This window comes from Mastigoproctus giganteus, chromosome 2 (assembly GCF_048544385.1).
Source record: "Mastigoproctus giganteus isolate SK-2022 chromosome 2, ASM4854438v1, whole genome shotgun sequence".
Lineage (NCBI taxonomy): Eukaryota > Metazoa > Arthropoda > Arachnida > Uropygi > Thelyphonidae > Mastigoproctus > Mastigoproctus giganteus.
The window spans coordinates 144,963,189-144,989,612 of record NC_143576.1 but is presented as its reverse complement, the minus strand read 5'-3'; the positions used below and the strand labels follow the sequence as shown (position 1 = coordinate 144,989,612).

Here is a 26,424-nt window from a genome sequence, read left to right as displayed (position 1 = left end):
TCTAGTTGCATTTTGATATGAACTAAAACAGGTGTTGCCCTCGGTGCTGGAATCGAGTTGCTCCAATGAAGTTTTTCCCAGAATGATGGTTCTATGATGCCTGCTATCATCTTCATCCTGATGTTTACTCTGGCTTGATGAATTCCATTTTTGTAGTAAAATAATGTTGAGATTTATCAGTTGTAAAGTGTGTATTACTTTAGAGCATCTGTGTTTGTAAGAAAGCCACTGTAGTGCCAATGGTTGCAATGCATTGCAACCATAACTAACTTCAGATTTCTGTTCCATATATTAAGTATATGGTGCATATTTCAGTACATATTGTACTGAAAGAATATAATATTCATATCTCTGTTATGAAGCAGATGCTACTTTACAATCCATTTCATTTCAGACATTTTGATGAGCAGAGACTGGATGTGTTGCCTTAAACTTAACTTGCATCAAAGATAATGCACAAATCTCAGCAGTGACAAACATTCTTGTAAAGTTTGTAGACAAGGATAAAATCCCGCTATAGATAATATAGTCTTATAATAAGAATTAATGCATTTGAGAGAACGAAGCATGATTTATTAACAAAGAATTTAAGTGAAGAACAAGTAACACTAATTAAACTAGGCAACAAAAACCTTCTTTTTCAAAACAATTTATGGGACTACTTTTAAAGTGAATAACTGGAAATTGTGACAATGTGGAACCTTAATTTAAACACATCACAATAAGGCCTTTTTTGTCATGATTGCACATTACTTTTCTTGTTTCTTTAATCTTTAATTTGAAAGTCTCTTTCTTTCTTTCTCTCTCTCTCTCTCTCTCTCTCTCTCTCTCTCTCTCTCTCTCTCTCTCCATCTAAGCATAGATCCATCTTTCCATCATCATACAATGGCTTAAGCCATTTCACAGCTTTCACTAACAGATGACTGTATAGACTTCTCACCCAGAAGATCATCAATTAGCATTAGTAGAGGCATATGATGCAAGAAAGCAAGCTCATGCAGCATCGGCCAGACAAAAAAAAAAAAAAAAAAACTTCCACTTCACCCCTCCATTCATTCGAAATACCTGTCCAGCCGAGCCTTAAATTTATTTAGGCTATCAACTTCCACAGGCGCCTTCATAGCCAGGTGGGAAGGAGCAGCAGTGCATAGCACAAGCTTCTTGATTAGACTGGGGTTCAAGCCCGTCACCACCAAATACGGAGGATGCAGAAAGGTCAGAGAATGACCACCGCATATCTCGGTGCAATATGGCCTTAGTTGCTAATGCTCCTAAAAACCAAATAACATAACATCAACTTCCACAACAAGGGATGGAAGTCTGTTCCACCAACCAACTACCCGCTGGCTAAAGGCAAATTTCTGGACATCTATCCTACATCTGTCTTTCCTCAATTTGAATTTATGCCCTCTCAGGTGATTATTCTGAGCAAGAGGCAGAATCCCATCAGCATTGAGCATGCTCAAACCATTCAATGCTTTATACACCTCTATCAGTTCACCTCGCTGGTGCCTAGTCTTCAGACACTGTAATTTGCAAAACTTCAGCCTTTCTTCCTAAGAGCAACCCTTTGTTCCATTCACTAACCTTGTTGCCCTTCTCTGTACTCATTCCAACAGCTCTACATCATTCTTGAAATGAGGCCTCCAGACCTGTATACAGTACTCAAGGTGTGGCCTGACCACTGCCTTATACAAGGGAGTAATCACCTCCTTATCCCTGCTAGAAAAATTCCTGTATATCATTGATAAGACACCATGAGCTACTCTTGCAGCCCATCTGCACTGCTCAGAGAACTTCATATCTGCCTGCACAATTACCCCCAGGTCCTTTTCATTCTCTACACTGTCAGTGGTACCACTGAGTTGATACGTTGCTCTGGGGTTGCCGTTTCCCATATGTAGTACTTTACATTTGTCAATATTAAACTTCATTTGCCACCTCTCAGCCCATCTGCTCAACCTTTCCAGATCCTGTTGCAGCAGTATAGCGTCAGTAGTGTCCTTAACAACACTGCCAACTTTTGTATCGTCTGCAAACTTGGACATTCAGCTTGATATACCATCATCAATATTATTTATAAATACAGAAAACAATAATGGACCCAACACTGAACCCTGAGGGACTCCACTAATAACATTAGTCCATGATGAGCAGTGTCCATTGATTACCACTCTCTGTCTTCTCCCCCTCAACCACCCCTTTATCCATAGCAGCAATTTGCCTCCAATGCCACACTGCTCCAATTTGTGCAGCTGTCTTCCATGTGCAACAGTATCAAAAACCTTTCTAACATCCAAGTAAATAATATCAAAGTTATTCCCTGCATCCAGTTCTTTTGTGACTGCATCATATTATCCAATCAAATTGGTCAGGCAAGACTTCCCCCTCTTAACAAAACCATGCTGTGTCCAAGCTATAACTGAAGTCTTGTCTAGATGATCTTGCAGTGCTTCTTTAACCAGCGCCTCCATTAATTTTCCTGGAACAGAAGTTAAACTCACAGGTCTATAATTACTTGTGTCAGCCTTTGATCCTCCTTTGTAAATTGGGGTCACATTTGCACATCTCCAGTCTATGGGTACCTCCCCTGAGTCCAAGGAAGCTCTCATAATGATGTGCAAATGTGTCCCCATTTCACAAAGGGGGACCAAAGGGTGACACGAGTAAATACAGACCAGTTAGTTTAACTTCTGTTCCGGGTAAAATAATGGAGTCACTGGTTAAAGATGCATTGCAGGATCATCTAGACAAGACTGCAACAATAATTCAGACACAGCATGGGTTTGTTAAGGGAAAGTATTGTCTGACAAATTTGATAAGATATTATGATGTGGTTACAAAGGAACTGGATGTAAAAATAATTTTGATATCATATATTTGGATTTCAGGAAAGCTTTTGACACTGTTGCACATGGAAGACTATTGTACAAATTGGAGCAGAATGGTATTAAGGCTAAGTTGCTACAATGGATAAAAGGATGGTTGAGTGGGAGAAGACAGAGGGTGGTAATTAATGGCTGCTGCTCTTCGTGGACTAATGTTATTAGTGGAGTCCCACAGGGTTCGGTGTTGGGTCCTCTGTTGTTTTGTATATTTATCAATGATATTGATGAAGGTATATCAGGCTTAGTGTCGAAGTTTGCAGATTATACAAACGTTGGCAGGGTTGTTAATGACAGTAATGGCAGTGTGCTACTGCAACAGGATCTAGATAATTTGGGGAGATGGGCTAAGAAGTGTCAATTGAAGTTTAACCTTGACAAATGCAAAGTACTGCATATGGGTAAAAGTAACCCCAGATAAACGTACCAACTGTGTGGTACTACACTTAAGGTGGTAGAAAATGAGAGTAATTGTGCAGCCAGATATGAAGTTTCCTGATCAATGCAGACAGGTTGCCAGGGCAGGTCATGGGGTTTTGTCAATGATATATAGGAATTTTGCTAGCAGGGAAAAGGAGGTGATTGTCCCCCTGTATAAGGCAATGGTCAGACCACACCTTGAGTACTGCATACAGGTCTGGAGGCCTCATTTTAGGAAGGATGTAGATTTGCTTGAGCATGTACAGAGAAGGGCAACAAGATTGGTGAGTGGAATGAAGGGATCCTCTTACCAAGAGAGGCTTAAGTTCTGCAAATTGCAGGGACTGGAGACTAGGCACCTGCGCGGTGATCTGATTGAGGTGTATAAGGCCTTGAATGGGTTGAGCACGCTGAATTCTGATGGGATCCTTCCACTTGTTCAGATTACGAACCTAAGGGGGCATAAATTCAAATTACGAAAAGACAAATGTAGAATGGATGTGCGGAAATTTGCCTTTAGCCAGCGGGTGGTTAATTGCTGGAACAAACTTCCATCTGTCGTTGTGGAAGTTGATAGGTTAAATAAATTTAAGGAGGAACTGGACAAACATTTAGCGGGGATTGATTTGTAATTTTTTTTTTTTTTTTTTTTGTGGCTGATGCTGCCAAAGCTCATGCACTTGCTTTCTTGCATCACATGCTACTACTACTATTAGCCAAAAATATAAATTTAAGAAATTAAATTTTTAATTTTAACATTAAAATAATTTTATAATTTAAGAAAGCATGTTAAGAAATTACTTCATCATATTATCACCTCTTTGTCATATTTTAGTATCAGTAGTGGCAAATGATGTAAGTAAGCAAAGCTTATACACTAGCCAAAAAAAACAAAAAAAAAAACAATATCACCTATCCATCCCCTCTAATAGCCTGTCTAGTTATTCCCTGAATTTATTCAGACTACTCACCTCTACAAAACCAGATGAAAGTTTATTCTAACAACCAACTACCTGCTGGCCGAAGGCAAATTTCTACACATCTTTCCTTTAACCATCCTTCAGCTCATATTTATACCCTCTCATATACATAGTCTGAGCAAGACAAAGGATGTCATCAGCACTGAGCCAACTCAATCCATTCAAAACCTTAAACATACACTCAAATTTAGTCACACGTGCATAGTCTCAAGACACCGTAATTTGCAGAACTGAAGCTGTTCTTGATAAGAGCACTCTAATTCCCCTCAGTAATCTTACTGCCCTTCTCTGCACCCATTCCAACAAATAACATCCTTCCTAAAATAGGCTTCCAGACCTGCATGCAGGTATGCAATAATCAAGATGCAGCTTAATCACTGCCTTATACAATGGGATATTCACCTACTTAACCCTGCTGGCAAAGTTTCTGTAATCATTAACGAAACCCTGATCTGTCCTGGTAGCCCATTTATACTGCTCAGAGAACTTCATATCTGACTGTACAAATCCTCCCCTCGAGGGTTTTTTTCATCCTATAGTACCCTGAATGTGGTACTACACAGCTGGTATGTTAATCTGGGATTATTGCTATCCATATGCAGTGCCTTGCATATGTCAATGTTAAACTTGAACTGCCACTTCTCAGCTCATCTGCCTAATTTTTCTAGACCTTGTTGCAGAAGCATATCCAAATAACTAGCAAAAGCAGCTCTTACTAAATCTGTTATAATTTAATGAATGATTTTACTATGTGTATTTTCCATTTTTCTATAATATCAAGAAAATAATAAGAATCGTTAAAATGTTAATTACTAATAAACTGTTAATTACTAATAAACACATTAGTAATTAACATATCACCAGTAATTATTTAATATAAAAATATAATATAATAAATAATTATTTAATATAATTAATAAGTATTAATAATAATTACTATACCAAGAAATATATATATATATTTATAATTATTGATAAAAAATAAAGAAAGTTAAAACGACAATAACTGTAACTAATATGTAAATAATATTTATGAGTCAATGCAGTTGCATGCAATCATGCAATACACCCATAATGTCTATAATATTAAAGATAATATAAAGAACCATTAGAATAAGTAAATCAATCCAATAATAATACCATCAGGGATCTAAGAAAACGCAAAAAAAAAAAAAAAAAAAAATATATATATATATATTATCGCTTTTTACCGACAATCTAGATGACTTCAACTGGGGCCAACCACCCAGAATGAAGGCAAAAAACGACAAGAAGTTCTCTGTTTCTGTGATGATCAATATATGCTAAGTAATTTAAATCTAACCAAATATAAACCAGAATAGGCCGGATGTAAATCGAATATAAATAAATCGAAAGAAGATAATAAAAGTTAAAAAAATTTAGAAATATTAGAATCAAAGGTAAGAAATATAAGTAAAATATAAATGTAAGCATATATTAATCATCGTTGACCCGACAGAGAACGTAATTTAATGATTACAATAAGATTAAATATATAATACATACTACATATTGACCGTATCTAGGACATAATGTAATAGTCGTCAAAATAATATGTGGTGCCCCCTATGTGATGGATATGGTAAAAATAAATAATTAAATTAACACATAGAGAAACATGCAGATAGTAAGAAGAAAAACTAAAGGAGTAGGAATAATAGAACCTGAACTCCATAAAGGCGAAAAATAATGGTATAGATAATAAATAGTTTCTCCTACGTCCTCGGATTGCCCTAATAATTTCGGAGAAATAAAAGTAAAGAGTGTAGGACAGTTTAAAGACATTACAAGATATAAGTTGTGGCTCGGGTATGCCCGGGATCGCAAACCCATTCCTATAGTAGGACCCTGAGCTGAATATGCAAGTTATCTCAGCGTGAACTTAAGTAAATTTAAATGAATTTAACTATATATATTAAAAAAATAATAATAAAATAAAATAAAAATAAAAATAAATAATAAAATAAAAAAAAAAATAATACACTGTAATTTGCAAGCCGGTGGGTACAAGTTTTCTACGCCGTAAGACACCAAGAATGCAAAGTGTATCCTATTTACATATATACATGGCACTAAATATAACGATTATATTGAAAATTATATTAAAACAATAGGTTCAGAAAACAAATTTTTGAAATAAATTATGTTTATCGTTTTCCTGAAATGATATTTCAGGTAAGCGATAGGGAAATTATTATTGATCAACCTGCCGTACAACGCTGTTAAGCCCGCTGAACAATTTTTATTACTATTGCAGATATAACATTACGATAAAATTATATTAGCATGCACTGATTTTGATATATTAGATTTCCAGTTTCTAAGGCTGACTACGTTAAAATTAAATGCATCTCTTTTATTATATATGTTTACGTCTATATTATTATTATGTAATATTTCTATATGAAGATCCAGATAATTTGCTATAGTATCGGAATTATTAGTTTTTTCCAATACTAGTTCTACTGGATATAATTTATTGTAATCCTGGACAAAATGTGGACAATTAAAAACACATATATCATCTACGTATCTATATATAAGTAGGTTATCTTGGAATTCTCTTTCTGTATAATATAGATAAAGGTTTGCGATTATGCTTGATGCTGGACTTCCCATAGGGGTGCCAGTCACTTGTAGGTATAACGATGTTCCGTCATATACATAATTATTAAAGATGCATAATTTTATTAGAGAATCCCAATAGGTTAAATCAACCTTTATAGCATTTTTATTTTCTAAATATAGTTTCTGGAGGACGACTTTTAAGTTATCAAGATTAATGCTCGTAAATATAAAATTTCTATATAATGCTCATATTATATAGAAATTTTAAAAAATGAACTACAGTCTAGCCATACATATAAACAGATAACATCTTCTTCTAATATAATAATCAAAAAATTAATTGCATTACATAAAAAATTAAAGTTAAAGTATAATAACCTAAAATATCCATTTATATATGGCATACCCAAATTTCATAAAACACCGATTGCTTTTAGATTCATAACATCATGTAGAGATAGTTATGCTAAATTTCCCGGAAAAATGTTAGAAAAGTTACTTAAAATTATATTAAATAACTTAAATAAAACTATTATAATAAATAATAACTTACCTATTATAAATGCTCTAAAAAATAACAATATTCATCAAATACAAACATTTGACTTTAACAGTCTATTTACAAGCATTAATCTTGATAACTAAAAAAAAATCACACCATTCCCTCCAAATGCCTGTCCAGTTCCTCCTTAAATTTATTCAACCTATCAACTTCCACAACGACAGATGGAAGTTTGTTCCAGCAATTAACCACCCGCTGGCTAAAGGCAAATTTCCGCATATCTATTCTACATCTGTCCTTTCTTAATTTGAATTTATGTCCCCTTAGGTTCATAATCTGAACAAGTGGAAGGATCCCATCAGAATTCAGCGTGCTCAACCCATTCAAGGCCTTATACACCTCAATTAGATCACCGCGCAGGTGCCTAGTCTCCAGTCCCTGCAATTTGCAGAACTTAAGCCTCTCTTGGTAAGAGGATCCCTTCATTCCACTCACCAATCTTGTTGCCCTTCTCTGTACATGCTCAAGTAAATCTACATCCTTCCTAAAATGAGGCCTCCAGACCTGTACACAGTACTCAAGGTGTGGCCTGACCATTGCCTTATAGAGAGGGATAATCACCTCCTTTTCCCTGCTAGCAAAATTCCTATATATCATTGACAAAACCCCATGACCTGCCCTGGCAGCCTGTCTGCATTGCTCAGAAAACTTCATATCTGACTGCACAATTACTCCCAAGTCTTTTTCATTTTCTACCACCTTAAGTGTAGCACCACACAGTTGGTACGTTTCTCTAGGGTTACTTCTTCCCATTTGTCAGGATTAAACTTCAGCTGCCACTTCTTAGCTCATCTGCCCAAATTATCTAGATCCTGTTGCAGTAGCACACTGCCATTACTGTCATTAACAACCCTGCCAACCTTTGTATCATCTGCAAACTTCGACACTAAGCCTGATATACCTTCATCAATATCATTGATAAATATACAAAACAACAGTTGACCCAACACCGAACCCTATGGGACTCCACTAATAGCATTAGTCCAGGAAGAGCAGCACCCATTGATTACCACCCTCTGTCTTCTCCCACTTAACCATCCTTTTATCCATTGTAGCAACTTACCCTTAATACTATTCTGCTCCAATTTGTACAACAAGCTTTCATGCGCAACAGTGTCAAAAGCTTTCCTGAAATCCAAATAGATGATATCAAAATTATTTTTTGCATCCAGTTCCTTTGTAACCACATCATAATATCCTATCAAATTTGTCAGACAAGACTTTCCCTTAACAAACCCATGCTGTGTCTGAATTATTGCTGCAGTCTTGTCTAGATGATCTTGCAATGCATCTTTAACCAGAGACTCCATGATTTTACCCGGAACAGAAGTTAAACTAACTGGTCTGTAATTACTCGTGTCACCCTTCGATCCCCCTTTGTGAATTGGGGATACATTTGCACATCTCCAGTGCGTGGGAACCTCCCCTGAGTACAAGGATGCTCTCATAATTATGGCTAAGGGTTTGCTTAGTTGCTTTGCCGCCTCCTTTAATATAACTGGATAGATCCCATCAACCCCAGGTGCTTTTCTTACGTGTAACTTCAACAGTTTCTCTTCCACTTTGCTCTCAGTTATTACAAAATCATTAAGTATCCTGCTACAATTTGATAACCTTCTGCCATTTTCAAACCTTAATAATTCCTCATGTGTGAATGCAGATGCAAAATACTCATTCAGTTTGTTTGAAGTTCAAGGATCAAGAGAAATTTAAGTCAGTTATTCTCATTAAATACTGTAAAGAATTCTTGAAATTCACATAAAATGTAGAAACTTACTTTTTTTTTTGTGGTACACTTTTATAAACGGATGCTTAACATACTAATGTAGTCAATATAAGAAAGGCAACTGCAATATGGAAAAATTCAACCAATTTTTCAACCAGATAGCTAAGTTTCATTTTTTCTGTCATTACTAGTCATACTGCTCAATGTATACAAACTACACATTAAAATATGTGGTATGTTGTTTATTATATATGACTGTGCATACCTGCTAAAGAGAAAGAGAGAAATTATCCATTTCTTGGGATATTATTTGTTGTTTAATATTTGTAAATCATGCAAAAAAGGGTGACATTTTTCTTATTGCATTATCATTTATGGCAAACTTTGTAACTTAGTGTGAACTGTTCTCACCAATTACAGTTACATAAATTGGTCCCACAGCACTTATGTGAGCTGGTGAATAGTTTCACAGAACAGCCAATCATGGTAGACAGAATGCCCATTGTGAATACAACTGAAAAAAATGTAAGTTTGATTACATTTGTGAAACTTTTACCTTTCTTCAGTAGAATTAAATCTATTTTTTTGTGCATGTAAATAAGTCACAATTTATCAGATATTAATCATGGAAGCTCTTAAAAGAAAAGACTACACACAAATCAATCCATTTATTCAATATAAATAAGGCATAACCAAAAAAAAAACTCAGCACCAATTTCCAGGACATTAGAATTTTCCAATTTAAATGTATAGGTATATGATATAATTTTTATATTTTTCGTCTTTTAACTTTGCTCAGCAAAGTAATACTAAAAACAAAAAAAAATTCCCGAAGTGGCCTCCATGGTTAATCTCTCTCTCTCATAATTAGTGACTATGCACAAAAAACAATTTCAGAGAACTACATTAAAATTACATAATTGTAATCAAACACATTTTTTCTGTATACTTGGTGCACTCTCTCTCTCTCTCTCTCTCTCTCTCTCTCTCTCTCAACTGTTTGAAAGTAATGTCAAATTAATTACCAATGACCAGTTTGCACTAAATTAAAGTTACTAAATAAGTGATATTGCTAAAAGAAATATCACTCTTTTTTTGCACAGATTACAAGTATTAAACAGCAAATAATATACCACAATAAGGGTATTATTTTCTCTTTTACAAGTACATACAATTATACATAATAAATAACACATTGGCAGATGAGCTACATGAACCTACAGCAAAAATAAAACCCAGGTTTAGGGATTGTTTGTAATTGTAATTGGTTTCGGCAGTCTTTTTTAATTATATTAAAGGGCGCTGACTCTATTTAAAAGTTACAACTGTCAGTTACAAGCTCCGCAAAAACGATAAGTGTTTGCCTTTTATTTACATGATTGTTGTTTTATATTGTACTTAATACGTAGTCATATAGTTATAGTTACGCTGGTTATTTTTTATTTTAATTTAGATAAAGAGTTTTTGTGGATTTTACTTACGATAGGTAAAACCGTTATTTTTGTTCGATTTTTGTAGCCATTGTTTTTGTATATAGGGAATTCAAAGTTTTTAATTGAGGTAGCTAGGTAGCTCTAATGCATAATTATATAGTAATACGCTTCACTGTTTCTATTTCATAGTTTCTATTCAAATACTACTGACATTTAATTTATTGATTTTATTAATTTAAACTACCATGCCCCGAACTAGAGCAGCAAAGCAACGGGCACAAAGTGGCAGGAGTGTTGTGACTCGGGGGAGAACTGAGGGGGGGCGATTCTCCAATGCGTCACAGCCTAAAAAAATGTGCAACTTGTGAAATGTTTGCCGAACTCTCTGGAACGGAACATGATATTGCCATGGGGGATGTTTTTGTGTGTGCGCGATGTAAGGAGTGTAAGGAAATCAGGCGACAACTCAGCGTTGTTATGGGCCTATATGAGAGTTTGAAGGACAGGGTGGATGCCCTCGAAGGAAATAAATTGAGGGGCCCATCAAGCTCTCAGCTGCCCACATCAACGCCAGAGCTTGCACTTGGTCATCGCGCAACACAGCGGCAAACCCCAAGGCAGAATGCGCTGGTCCCACAGGAACTATTAGTTGTTGGTGACTCTATTGTCAGGGAAACGGGGAACATGCTATGTAAAAAGGATAGGTGGAACAGGACCAGGGTATGTCTGCCAGGGGCAAAGGTTGATGACGTTGTAGAGCGAATATCATCTTTCAAGGGCACAAAAGGTGATATAGTTGTACACGTTGGCACTAATGATATTAAGAGTAGGAGACCGGCAGAATTACTCAACAAGTACAGGTCACTGTTGAAAAAAAGCGGAGAATTAGGGTTGCATTTGAAAGTGTCTGCAATTCTGCCCAGACACGATAGGAGGGAGTATATGATGAGAGCCTTGTCGATCAATTCGGCCCTGGAAAGATTGTGCAAGGCTCAAGGGGTAGAATTTTTTTCAGCCTGGACTGTACTTGTTAACAGGAGAGACTGCTTCTACAGGGATGGGATACACTTAAATAGAAAGGGTGCAAGAATATTTGCTGATGCTATCGAGGCAGTGTTAGGTGGGTCGGAAAACTGCTAGCTTGGGGGGGGATACAAAGACTAATAGTTTAACAGTAACCGCAGGCAGAGGTGAAGGTGATTCTTGCACAACTTCTATTAGAATAAGAAGCGACCTGGAGCGAGGGGTGTTGGGGGTTTCAGGGACGGATGGCAGTCATCATGGAATAGTTGGGTATATGGGATGTGTTAGGGTAACAAGGAATAGGCATAGGAGCATGTATGCTTGCATGTATACCAATGCTAGAAGTATAGTAAATAAATTTGATGAATTTGAAGTGTTGGTCAAGACATCAAAGGCGGATATTGTTGGGATAGCAGAGACGTGGTGTCACAAAGATATAAGGAATGCAGAACTGGAATTTGGGGAGTACAATGTGTACAGAAAGGATAGACAGGACAGAAAGGGAGGAGGTGTTATGCTGTTAATTAAGAAAAACATAAAATCAAAAGAAGTGCATCCAGTTGATATAGATGGACAGTGCACTGTTGAGTCAGTTTGGTGTGACATAAGCACTGCGAAAGCAAAAATAAGAGTAGGAGTGTGTTATAGGCCTAATGACTCGAATGAGTACAATGAACAATTGTACAGAGAAATAGAGTGGGTCAGTAAATCAGAATGTCTTATAATGGAGGATTTTAACTTCCCAGATATTGACTGGAACTTGTGGGTTGGTCACTCACACACTAGTCAGACTTTTGTGGATTTATTGGATGATTGTTTTCTGCAGCAGCATGTTCGAGAGGCAACCAGAGAAAGTAATACTCTTGATCTGGTTATCAGCAGTGATCATTCGTGTATTAAGAATTTGCAGATAAAGGAACCACTAGGTGGCAGTGATCACAGTGTGCTGAAGTGGGATTTACTCAAAGAGGTAACAACCATCAGGGGTAAAGGGAAGGGTTTTTGCTTCCGTAAAGGGGAGTACAGTGGTCTCAGACAGTTTTTAAATTCTGTACAGTGGGATCAACTGACGATGTTACAAACAGTAAATTCTAAGTGGGAAGCATTCAAGGAATTAATCGTGGAAGCTACTAGACTTTTCATACCGATGAAGAAATATTGTTCAAGGTTTAGGCCTAAATGGTTATCAAATGAACTAATGAGACTCGTGTCAGAGAAGAAAAATGCATGGGATGCATATAAATTATCAGGCGACGCAGAAGCCTGTAGCAGATATAAGCTAGTCTGTAATCAGGTCACAAAGGAGGTTCGGCAGGCAAAGGCGGATTACGAGAAATCTTTGGCAAAAGATGCTAAGAAAAACAGCAAGGATTTCTTTACTTATATAAACTCTAAAAGGAAGGGGATGAATCTGATTGGTCCACTTGACATCGATGGTTCGACTGTTGATGATCCTGCTCAGATAGCAAACAAACTGAATGAATATTTTGCATCTACATTCACACGTGAGGAATTATTACAGTTTTAAAATGGAAGAAGGTTATCAAATTGTAGCAGTGTGCTTAATGATTTTGTAATAACTGAGAGCAAAGTGGAGGAGAAATTGTTGAAGTTAAACATAAGAAAGGCACCTGGGGTGGATGGGATCTATCCAGTTATATTAAAGGAGGCGGCAAAGCAACTAAGCAAACCCTTAGCCATAATTATGAGAGCATCCTTGGATTCAGGGGAGGTTCCCACGGACTGGAGATGTGCAAATGTATCCCCAATTCACAAAGGAGGTTCGAAGGGTGACACGAGTAATTACAGACCAGTTAGTTTAACTTCTGTTCCGGGTAAAATAATGGAGTCACTGGTTAAAGATGCATTGCAGGATCATCTAGACAAGACTGCAGCAATAATTCAGACACAGCATGGGTTTGTTAAGGGAAAGTCTTGTCTGACAAATTTGATTGGTTATTATGATGTGGTCACAAAGGAACTGGATGCAAAAAATAATTTTGATATCATATACTTGGATTTCAGGAAAGCTTTTGACACTGTTGTGCATGGAAGACTACTGTACAAATTGGAGCAGAATGGTATTAAGGGTAAGTTGCTACAATGGATAAAAGGATGGTTAAGTGGGAGAAGACAGAGGGTGGTAATCAATGGGTGATGCTCTTCGTGGACTAATGTTATTAGTGGAGTCCCACAGGGTTCGGTGTTGGGTCCACTGTTGTTTTGTATATTTATCAATGATATTGATGAAGGCATATCAGGCTTAATGTCGAAGTTTGCAGATGACACGAAGGTTGGCAGGGTTGTTAATGACAGTAATGGCAGTGTGCTACTGCAACAGGATCTAGATAATTTGGGCAGATGGGCTAAGAAGTGGCAACTGAAGTTTAACCTTGACAAATGCAAAGTACTGCATATGGGTAGAAGTAACCCCAGAGAAACGTACCAACTGTGTGGTACTACACTTAAGGTGGTAGAAAATGAAAAAGACCTGGGAGTAATTGTGCAGTCAGATATGAAGTTTTCTGAGCAATGTAGACAGGCTGCTAGGGCAGGTCATGGGGTTTTGTCAATGATATATAGGAATTTTGCTAGCAGGGAAAAGGAGGTGATTGTCCCTCTGTATAAGGCAATGGTCAGGCCACGCCTTGAGTACTGCGTACAGGTCTGGAGGCCTCATTTTAGGAAGGATGTAGATTTGCTTGAGCGTGTACAGAGAAGAGCAACACGATTGGTGAGGGGAATGAAGGGATCCTCTTACCAAGAGAGGCTTAAGTTCTGCAAATTGCAGTGGCTGGAGACTAGGCACCTGTGCGGTGATCTGATTGAGGTCTATAAGGCCTTGAATGGGTTGAGCACGCTGAATTCTGATGGGATCCTCCCACTTGTTCAGAATACGAACCTACGGGGACATAAGTTCAAATTAAGAAAGGATAGATGTAGAATAGATGTGCGGAAATTTGCCTTTAGCCAGCGGGTGGTTAATTGCTGGAACAAACTTCCATCTGTCGTTGTGGAAGTTGATAGGTTAAATAAATTTAAGGAGGAACTGGACAGGCATTTGGAGGGTATGGTGTGATTTTTTTTTTTTTTTTTTTTGGCTGATGCTGCATAAGCTCCTACACTTGCTTTCTTGCATCAAGTGCCACTACTACTACTACTACTACTACTATAAGATACTCAAAAGTCATGGAACCCAATTCAGACTATGACATTGTAGAAAGTCCTATATCATTAGTTCAGGAATAACAGCAAATTCAAAATACTTCACATTTTAAATAATCAGAATATCACTGTTCTAATATTGAATTAACAAGGATATATTGTATATTTTTAAATTAAGTAATTTCTAGTTTACTTTATCTGATGACATCAAAAGACTAATGCACTATGTGTACCTGTCAGGTATCCTTGGAGCAAAGCATGAGGTTGTTGTATATATACAGAGGATGTTTTCTGGTTTTAAAGCATTGATTTGTTTTATAATTGCATCTATATCTGTACATAATTCATCTCCATCTATCTTAGTTTCTACAATTACTGGTTGAAAACCTATAAAAATAAAACTATCATTAAAAAACATTCACATCATAATAAATTTAATCAAGACTAAAATTTCTCATTCTAATATAGCATTGCATATGGGGTAAAATAATATGGATTTAATTACTAGATCCATAAACTGATTAAAGTTTATCATTGGTAAATCCCATGGAAATAAACTTGTGCAAGTGATCATATACCACATTAATCAATGTACTTCCAACAACTCACAATTTAATTTAAAGTCAGCATTTCTCCCTAAATCAGATTACTCTCTGGTGAGACATCATCCAAAATCAGCAATGATTCCTTCCTAAGTATCAAGCAGCATCAACAGAGTATTTTATGACCTTGCCTCTATAGGGTGATTTAAAAGTCACTAACTATTTTTAAAAAAGGTACCACTGGAGTACTATGGACATAAAATATTCAAATCTCAACACAGCCATTGGCACTGTCAACAATAGGACTGCTATATTTTTCAATGAATATGAAAGTAAGTCATTTTTCTGATAATTTATCCCAGTTCATTAACGGTTCCTTAGCTTTCTTGGGTAAACTTTTCTTTGGCCCTGCTCCAAAAGAAAGGGATCCATGCCAATACATCTGCCATAGAAATTAATGAATACTCGGATGCAGTGGTATGGCATATGATCCTACATAAAGATAATTTTCTCCACATTTTGGCAAGATGACTTCAGATAAGACAAAATTTTGAACCCCAAAAAAAAGGTATCTTTCTGTCAATCTTTGTAAAATGTATGGGTTTAAAAAAAAAAATTCTGTTATGTGTCAACACTACGGAAAACTGTTACTCTGGGATGGCTTCAGCTCTTCTCTGTTATCTCCTTCAAATCATGTGAGCCTCAGTAATGACTGTTGTTTGTTAATAAAGCCTCATATTTGAAAAATAGCTTCATTTCACAAGTAATATTCTTTATGAGGTCATGTCAGTCCTCACTACCCAAGATGATTTTATCAAGCTCCATTCTTTGTTCATAATCCTCTGTATGAATTCTGCAGATAATGTAGTTTCCATGGTTTTTCACTTGAGTTCTATTTTCCCAGAATAGAACCCAGTTTCAGTTGCACACGTTCTACTGGATTTCTGAGAACTTTATGAAAAAATAGTATCCCGTACCATCTTATGTATTGTTTTCATCTAACAAAATTATACAAGCTACTCAAAAGTCAGGGAACCCAATGATTTGTCTTCCACTGCACTTTCCATAGGCCACAGTTTCTAATGTTGTTTCTAGCAGAACATATCTTTAATAATTTTAGGATTCAATGTTGCATTTCTTCCTCATTCAGCACACCATCATCTCCAAAATGCCATTACTAAATCCCACACTTTGTATCTGGCTGACGAATCTTGGTTCTGTTGCTGAACTCTGTTGCCCAGCTGTTAATTACCTAAAACAAAAAAAAAAAAAAAAAACTTTAGTGCAGCATAACTGGAAGTGACACATGTATAGCATCCCATCTGATATATGGTTAGCCAGACTTATATTGGAGGTATATCATTTGCACAAAAAATTCTTCAGGTACTCATTCTTAGACTACATTTTATCATACTCAGTATGTTTTGCTTCTCCCCTCCTCTCTCAAATGCTAATATACTCTGCTAAATAGTTGCTTGTTTGGAGTTCTTCAGTTGGGAAATTGCAACTGATATTGTACAACTACTGCTCTAGTATTTCTATTGGGAAATCTACAAATTAAATTATAACTCATAGAAATGCTAGAAGTCATAACTGTATTTGTGGGATCCATAAATACAGTTACAAAGAGAGCATGTCATGATCTGATTGATTGTAAGTGTTGTAGTGATCAAATGAACCAATCAAAAGTTTAGGCAGAGTGAGGAATTGGGAGACAAAACTCCCTTAATACTAGAACCGTCAGCTAGCAAAAATACCTGAAACTGCCATTGCCAGTCATATTGACCACTGTGCATATTTTTGACTAGGAAATAAACTGAAGTTTAATTACACAATTCAAACAAATGACAATTTTTTCAACAGTTCCTGTACGCTTTCTACATACATATTTTTTGTACACAGTGCACATTTCTGTAGTTTTGTTTGATGCCTTTTGAGAAATTTGACATGCCCACTATTGTTACTGGTTTGATTGCTTTCTATAAATTTATATATGCTTTTCTGAGTTATCCAGCTAGATTCAATATAAAATCTCTTCTCTTCATAACTTTCCCTGTCACTTCCTTATAAATAATCAAAGCGTTGATTACTTCAAGATCTAACATAGTAAAAAGATGTGAAATGGTCATCTACATGAGCATGCTTTTGTTGAATATTTTTTAGAGATTTGGTCTAAAAAATCAACTTGTACTTTGCTTTGTTGCAATATAATATGTCTGGCTTCGAATTTGTACTATTACTTATTTCAACACTCGTATGAAGTGTACTAAGATTATGACATTTTTATTTGCTTTGGCCTGATAATTCGTCAGAGTGCAATCATCAAGTTTGAAAACTGAAGTGGAATATAATTCTGCCTTCTTTTTAAGGACGTTGAAACTTCTTTACGAGCACAATTCACATTTCTCACTAATAGTAGCATTTTTTTTGGACTAACTTCTTTGCCAATTCAAAACTGGTAAAGAAGTTATCAGTGATTTCTACCTTGAATCAAAAATGGTTCCATTAGTTTTAGGATGACATATTCAGAAAGTGGTTGACCAGCTGGGTGCATATCATCTTTCTCCAAATAAGGAAAGCCATTCAGTATATATTCTGAAGTTGTATCAGCTGCCAACCAAAACTTTATACCAAATTTGTGTTTTTTTGGCTATATACTGATCAACTGGCATCTAGTTTCAGTTGTAAATAGTTACCTTGGTTAAAATTGATTGAATTACTAATTAGTACAATATAATAGAATATTTTTTTTGATGTTCAGTTGATTGAAAATGCTAAAAATCACACTCTTTACAATTAGTGCATAATATAACTGCTTCATTACTGTTTTCTGAAGTAAAATAATAAATAATATATGGCTCTGATATAGTGTGTTAATGCATAACAATCCTCTAAAAATTTTCATTATGTTCCAGATTAACTAATAACAAACTGAGTATGGAGAATAATTAATTAACATTTGAAGGAGCAAAAGATTACTTGAAGTATGAAAATATTAAAGAGGTTGTGTATGGGACACAAGTGCCAATACTTGTGTATTGAGACAATAACTTGCCTCTGTGATAAGTTTAAAGATATGGAAAAACATTAATAAATAAATCTGTGGGGGGAAAAGAGAATCAAGAAATGCAAAAAAATATCCAAGCTGTTAGAAGTGCATATGAACGACCACCAAAGAAGTCAACAAGACAGTGTTCGCAAAAATAGCATTTGAGTCAACAGACTATTATGCAAATCTTAACCAAAAAATTTCAAACCTTTTAAACCTTGGCTATTGCAAGTGATTCAGGAAGATGATCCCAACTAATAAATACAATTTTGCGAGTGATACTGTCAGACAACAGTGAAGATGGTAATTTTCAGGATGTACTATGCTCATACAAAGCAATGTTTAAATTAAATGGTCATCTGAATCACTGCAACTGTGTTTACTGGACTGGCAACAACCTCACTTCATCCCACAGAAAGATGTTAATCTGCCAGGTATTGTTATTAGATGAAATTCTCCTCTCTAGAAATAAGTGGACATTAAAGCTTCAATGATTCTATTACTGGACAGTTCTGTTAATGACTGATACATTAATCTTGAACTGTTAATGAATGATACAATTCTTACAATAAGAAACATGTTCATAGAATGTTAGGTGCAATTTTCAACAGGATGGTGCACCTCTACATTTTCACTCTGTTCAAGTCTATTTGGATAGCAAATTTCCCTAATAAGTCACAAGGAACATGTTTTTATTGTAATGGCCATTTCAATAACCACAGTTCTTCAATGTAATACATTCTCTCTCTCTCTCTCTCTCTCTCTCTCTCTCTCTCTCTCTCTCTCTCTCCTCTCTCTCTCTCTCTCTCTCTCTCTCTCTCTCTCTCTCTCTCTCTCTCTCTGTATATATATATAGAGAGAATACCAAGGAAGTGTAGCAGATTTGTGAAAGGTGAAAGAATGTTAATATCCTGGAGGTTATGATGAATTAAGAAAGCTCTGGGCTGAACTGCCAAGCTTTAGTTTTAATTTAAGTATAAGAGTAGACATTAACATAGCATTTGGTTGATATACAGAGATACAAAAACATCCACTTCCAAATTGCAGTAAATTACCCAGTCCAAGGCCACTAATACAGATGGGAACTTGCGCTCCCAGATTACCTGAGCACCAGCTTTATATTCTTTTCACTTTCCTACCCCTAAAATTCTTCAAACACTCTCAGCTATTAGTGCAATACGAGGGTAGGGGTGTCTATTACTATCCTAAGTACCTTCCTAACTTTGCCTCCCATTAGCTAAATAGCCAGACATTGACTGCTATTGTAACAACATGCATTTAAATAAATACAAAATATAAACTTACCAGCTCTATCTTTGCAGCCTGCTGCAAGATAGGCAAGTATTTTTAAACAAAAAATTGTTAAAATATTACTTATGCAAATAATACCATGAATTTACATATGCGTGCAAAACTTAAGGACCAGTCAGGTTTTCACCTGTAGTGTCTCATAGGAGTGGCTGGGATATGGGAAAAGCATACCAAAGGAACCTCGTGACATAAATGATGAAGGAAACAACACTGACACAACAAGGAAACAAAACAGTACTTTAGGACTTAATTCAAAAATGACAACCTAGCACTGGCTGCCATGATACAGATGCATCACTTCCAAAGATGGAACAAAGGGAAGAGGTGGTGGTCTCAGTAGGAGATATGGCCACCCCTAGTGTCGATGCAGGCTTTGCACCACCTGTCCATACTAAGAACAATGTTGTCAATAAGTTCTTGTGGTAACATCGTCCATTCCTCTGTCAGCGCCATCTTCAGCTGGTGAACATTTTCTGGTGGATGTGGACGTGCCATTAGGCGTCTCCCCAGAGCATCCCATATGTGTTTGATGGGATATTTAGATCAGAATAAATGGCAGGCCAATCCATATGAGCAATGTCCTCACTTTCCAAAAGCATATCAACAGCTGCAGTGCGATGGGGTGTGGCGTTATCATCCATAAACATGAACTCGGGGCCAATGGCACCTCAGAACAGATGCACATGGGGAAGGATTACCTCAGTACAGAAGCATCCACCAGTTACAGTACCGCCTTCCAGTATCTGGAGTTGTGTACGTACATACAAGATAATGCCTCCCCAGAAAAGAATACCTTGATTGCCATATTGATCCCTTTCAGTGATGTTTGCGGGGTAATACCATGTGCCAATCTCTCACCAGATTAGTTGACATCCAGAATCGCTGCTGAGACTAAATCTACTCTCATCAGTAAAGTGTACCTTACCCCACTGCACTGCTGTCCAGTCCTTGTGTTCGATGCACCACTGTAAATGGTGTCTCTGATGGGCAGGTGTTAAAGGGACACAGCGGACTGGCCGTCAGGCAAAAAGTCAACCTTTGTGGAGTCGCCTGACCACAGTGAACCGCAATATCCTGCATCCTGTACAGCTGGTTTGCAATGGATCCCGCTGTCTGGTGTTGGTCCCTCTTGGCCTGTAGGAGTATATAGCAGTCATCATTGAGTGTTGTTTTTCATGGACGACCACCACTCGTCCTTTGAACAGCTGTACCTGTTCCTGTTGTTCTGAAGGCCGATCACATACGTGAGATGATGCTATGGGCAATACCGAAGTCTACAGCCACACTCCTCGCACTTTGAGCTTCCCAATTATTCGACCCCGGGTAAAGTCATCCAGATGTTGTCTACTGGCCATTTTGTTGTCTGTAGCACTGTATGAAATCAATCGAATGTGTGTAACAATCGTGCTCACCATTTGGTAATTTGCATATAACTGATGAACTGCTGCTTTTATCTGTTTATGTGAGCCCTCTCATCACGAATCAAATTTTTGCATGTGCACCAGCTTTCTACTGAACAGCCACAGTTATGCAAATCGCCACAGGCTGTTTCGTTTGATTTTGTGGTTGTAACCTTTAGAAATAGTGTTGGTCCTTAAGTTTTGCCCACCAGTGTGTGTGTATATATATATATATATATATATATATATATATATATTATGTGAGGTAAAAATTAGGCAAAAGCAATAAAAATAAATAGATATGGCTATGTAGCTATCATTAGAGGCAGCAAATGCGCATCCTCCACATGATGCCTAATTATATCTGATAATTAAAATAAATATGATATTTAAAATAAAAACGTCAGCCAGTAGTACGGCAATAATGCAGAGCGAAACAAAACGCAAAATAATATAAAATAAACAAACAAGGAAGGGAAAGTAGAAATAATAGGACAAAAAGGTAGTCGATAATCCCCGGTATAATTTAGTCAATTAAGTCATTAAACCCAATTAATAAAAAAGATATAAATTTAAAAAATGCCAATTATAAATAATTTAGCGGTACCCCCCTCGAAGGTACCAGTTCCAAAAGACGTGAAATATTACCAAAAAAGGGTTAAAGAAACTACCAAAAACTAAAATATCAAAATAATAGACTGACCATCATGTCCCATATCGACAGAGGACCACAAGGCCAATAATGGTCATGGAATCGCTGCATTTCAATCGTCATACAAATCATCGCAAAGGCAGAAATATCGAAGAACCAAACCAACCCTCCATTCTCCGATAGATCAACGCAGAGGATTTGCATGGCGGTGGTCCTTATGCAGCGAAAAATAATCTATAGAACAGACAGCACTCTAGATCAGAGCCACACCACTGACATAATGCAAGCTTAACCAGCTTATATAATAGAAAGGAAAGAAATAGATGGCGGCACAGGCACTGCTTATTTAGCATATCAACCCACTACTGCCACTAATTTATATTATGTGAGGTAAAAATTAGGCAAAAGCAATAAAAATAAATAGATATGGCTATGTAGCTATCATTAGAAGCAGCAAATGCACATCCTCCACATGATGCCTAATTATATCTGATAATTAAAATAAATATGATATTTAAAATAAAAACGTCAGCCAGTAGTACGGCAATAATGCAGAGCGAAACAAAACGCAAAATAATATAAAATAAACAAACAAGGAAGGGAAAGTAGAAATAATAGGACAAAAAGGTAGTCGATAATCCCCGGTATAATTTAGTCAATTAAGTCATTAAACCCAATTAATAAAAAAGATATAAATTTAAAAAATGCCAATTATAAATAATTTAGCGGTACCCCCCTCGAAGGTACCAGTTCCAAAAGACGTGAAATATCACCAAAAAAGGGTTAAAGAAACTACCAAAAACTAAAATATCAAAATAATAACTGACCATCATGCCCCATATCGACAGAGGACCACGAGGCCATGACCATTCCATGACCATTATTGGCCTCGTGGTTCTCTGTCGATATGGGGCATGATGGTCAGTCTATTATTTTGATATTTTAGTTTTTGGTAGTTTCTTTAACCCTTTTTTGGTGATATTTCACGTCTTTTGGAACTGGTACCTTCGAGGGGGGTACCGCTAAATTATTTATAATTGGCATTTTTTAAATTTATATCTTTTTTATTAATTGGGTTTAATGACTTAATTGACTAAATTATACCGGGGATTATCGACTACCTTTTTGTCCTATTATTTCTACTTTCCTTTCCTTGTTTGTTTATTTTATATTATTTTGCGTTTTGTTTCGCTCTGCATTATTGCCGTACTACTGGCTGACGTTTTTATTTTAAATATCATATTTATTTTAATTATCAGATATAATTAGGCATCATGTGGAGGATGTGCATTTGCTGCCTCTAATGATAGCTACATAGCCATATCTATTTATTTTTATTGCTTTTGCCTAATTTTTACCTCACATAATATAAATTAGTGGCAGTAGTGGGTTGATATGCTAAATAAGCAGTGCCTGTGCCGCCATCTATTTCTTTCCTTTCTATTATATAAGCTGGTTAAGATTGCATTATGTCAGTGGTGTGGCTCTGATCTAGAGTGCTGTCTGTTCTATAGATTATTTTTCGCTGCATAAGGACCACCGCCATGCAAATCCTCTGCATTGGTTGATCTATCGGAGAATGGAGGGTTGGTTTGGTTCTTCGATATTTCTGCCTTTGCGATGATTTGTATGACGATTGAAATGCAGCGATTCCATGACCATTATTGGCCTCGTGGTCCTCTGTCGATATGGGGCATGATGGTCAGTCTATTATTTTGATATTTTAGTTTTTGGTAGTTTCTTTAACCCTTTTTTGGTGATATTTCACGTCTTTTGGAACTGGTACCTTCGAGGGGGGTACCGCTAAATTATTTATAATTGGCATTTTTTAAATTTATATCTTTTTTATTAATTGGGTTTAATGACTTAATTGACTAAATTATACCGGGGATTATCGACTACCTTTTTGTCCTATTATTTCTACTTTCCCTTCCTTGTTTGTTTATTTTATATTATTTTGCGTTTTGTTTCGATCTGCATTATTGCCGTACTACTGGCTGACGTTTTTATTTTAAATATCATATTTATTTTAATTATCAGATATATATATATATATATAGATATATATAAAATCAAGTTATAGACCCAAACCAAAAATCCTTGCCCAAACACTAATTTCAACATAAAAATCCAAAACTTAGCCAATTTTATTTAGTTGTTGGGGCTGTTTGGGTTTAATTGTATTAATCCGTCCTTTTTATAACAATAAACTAATAAAATATTTTATGTAGTAGTATCTTTTATTAAACTTTCTCAAATAATTATTCTACTTAAAAAAAAAAAAAAAAATTAACATGGAGTGGCATTTTACCTGCAGTAATAATACACTTGAAGCACGATTTCTGATCAATCCGGGACCAAATTATGAATTTTGCATCTGGTCGTCTCTGCCGAAGAGTCAAAAAACATAACACCAAGCTCATACCAGTTGCCATTGGAACAATCAAACATGACGACGTTGACGGTACACCTTAAAAATAAAAAAATTGACTGAATTACTACACTATAATGGAATATTTTTTCTAATGTTCAGTTGATTGAAAATGCTAAAAGTCAAACTCTTTACAATTAGTGCATAATATAACTGCTTCATTACTGTTGTCCCCATCCCAGAACTTGCCTTTTTTTTTCCTGTTAAGTATTTTCAGAAATAAAATAATATAGTGTGTTAATGCATAAAAATCCTCTAAACATAAATTCAAAAACCAATTCTTCCCTAACGGATTTTAAGCTTAAGACAGTTTGATAAGAGCGCACTATATCAAAACCAAAAAAACAGTGCTTATTATTAAATTTCTGTAGCAGTACAGACATTGGTTGTTACTAATATCCAAACTGAGAAAGGATGAGTATAGAAATTAGTAACAACAATCACTAATTTCTATAGTTTTTTTTTTGTAGTGATTGCAAACATGAAACGTATTGCAATCTACAGCTTTCTAGTATCATATGTGAAATGGGAAGTGAGACAATAGAAGATACTTGTTAATGTTTGTTGTTTGTTATTTGGTTTTTAGGAGCATTAGCAACTAAGGCCATATTGCTCCGATACTTGTTAACATTAGATTTAAATTGCTATGGCCAATAATTTTTAGGGAATACATAAGTTAGTCTGTTCCAAAGAATAGAAGCAGAAAGAATAAATGCTGAAGAGAAAAAAATAATTCAGTCAGGGTTGAACTGTGAATGGGTATTGACTAGTTGATTCACATGTTCAGGAAGAGGTGGAATTGCAGATTTTCATATTTACAGATTCATCTTCAAATATCTTCAGTTTCTGCTGCTGCATGTCGAAATGACATGCAGCAGCAGAAATTGAAGAGCTATACGAGTATATAAGTAAAGGATCATTAATCATCTAGTAGCTGTGCAAAAAAATAATAACAGCAGGCTTGTGATATGTTTCTCTACCAATCAGTCCTTTGTGAAAAAAGACATGAATTACCTAAAATGAGCAACTCTAAAAGATTTTATTCTTAATTCTGACATTGTATTACATAATAAGATCAAAAAAGTCTTGTTATCAAAAAAAAAAAAAAAAATTTCCAAACTGTTTTTAGTGTATAAAATATATCACACATGCCAGCTAATGGGTTAATTAACATCAATGCCCTCTTCTGTATAGTTCAGGAATTTGAGTGATTTTGGAACACCAACTCCCAGATGTGGGAATGGTAATAGTTATAGCCATATAGTGCAAGGAAGCCACAGGCTTTTGCCACACTGGCAAAAAAAAAAAAAAAAAAAAAACACCAGGTACATATAAGAAAAATTATTTGCTTCCCTCCTCACGTAGATAACTATCCAGTTGACCTTGAATTTATTCAAACTGTCAGTCTCAACTACCTGCAAAGGCAACCTGTTCCAGCAATCAACAAATCGCTGGCTAAAAGAAAACTTCCTACAATCTAGTCTAAACCTCTTCCACTGTAATTTGAATTTATACCCCCCCCCCTCAAGTTCTGAAATTCTCTATAATAGTAAAAATTCTGCCTTCATTCGTTTTACTAATCCCTCTCAGAGCCTTATCTCTTTAAAGAATCTCTTTAAATCTCTTTAAAGTTACATCTCTTTAAAGTTACAGCTATCAGTTACAGGCTCTGCAAAAACGATAAGTGTTTACCTGTTATTTACATGATTGTTATTTTATATTGTACATAATACGTAGTCATATAGTTATAGTTATGCTGGTTATTTTTTATTTTTAATTTAGATAAAGAGTTTTTGTGGATTTTACTTACGATAGGTAAAACCGTTATTTCGTTCCATTTTTGTAGCCATTGTTTTTGGATATAGTGGTAGGGAATTCAAATTTTTTAATTGAGGTAGCTAGGTAGTTCTAACGCATAATTATATAGTAATACGCTTCACTGTTTCTATTTAACAGTTTCTATTCAAATACTACTGACATTTAATTTATTGATTTTTTTTAATTTAAACTACCATGCCCCAAACTAGAGCAGCAAAGCAACGGGCACAAAGTGGCAGGAGTGCTGTGACTCGGGGGAGAACTGAGGGGGGCAATTCTCCAACGCATCACAGCCTAAAGAAATGTGCAACTTGTGAAATGTTTGCCGAACTCTCTGGAACGGAACATGATATTGCCATGGGGGATGTCTTTGTGTGTGCGCGATGCAAGGAGTGTATCGAAATCAGGCAACAACTCAGCGTTCTTATGGGCCTATAT

The 26,424-nt window shown here is 35.9% G+C and overlaps 1 protein-coding gene across 1 annotated transcript in view; it reads right to left on the bottom strand.

The window, feature by feature from the left end:
• The window catches only part of SecS (Sec synthetase), an 89,509-nt gene that overhangs the window by 41,193 nt on the left and 21,892 nt on the right, over nt 1-26,424 (bottom strand). The window contains exons 4-5 of the mRNA XM_090390061.1: nt 24,049-24,207; nt 15,017-15,170 (exon numbers count right to left, since the gene is read on the bottom strand). Coding sequence (XP_090246187.1) covers nt 15,017-15,170; nt 24,049-24,207 — 313 coding nt within the window. The remainder of the gene's footprint in view (nt 1-15,016; nt 15,171-24,048; nt 24,208-26,424) is intronic.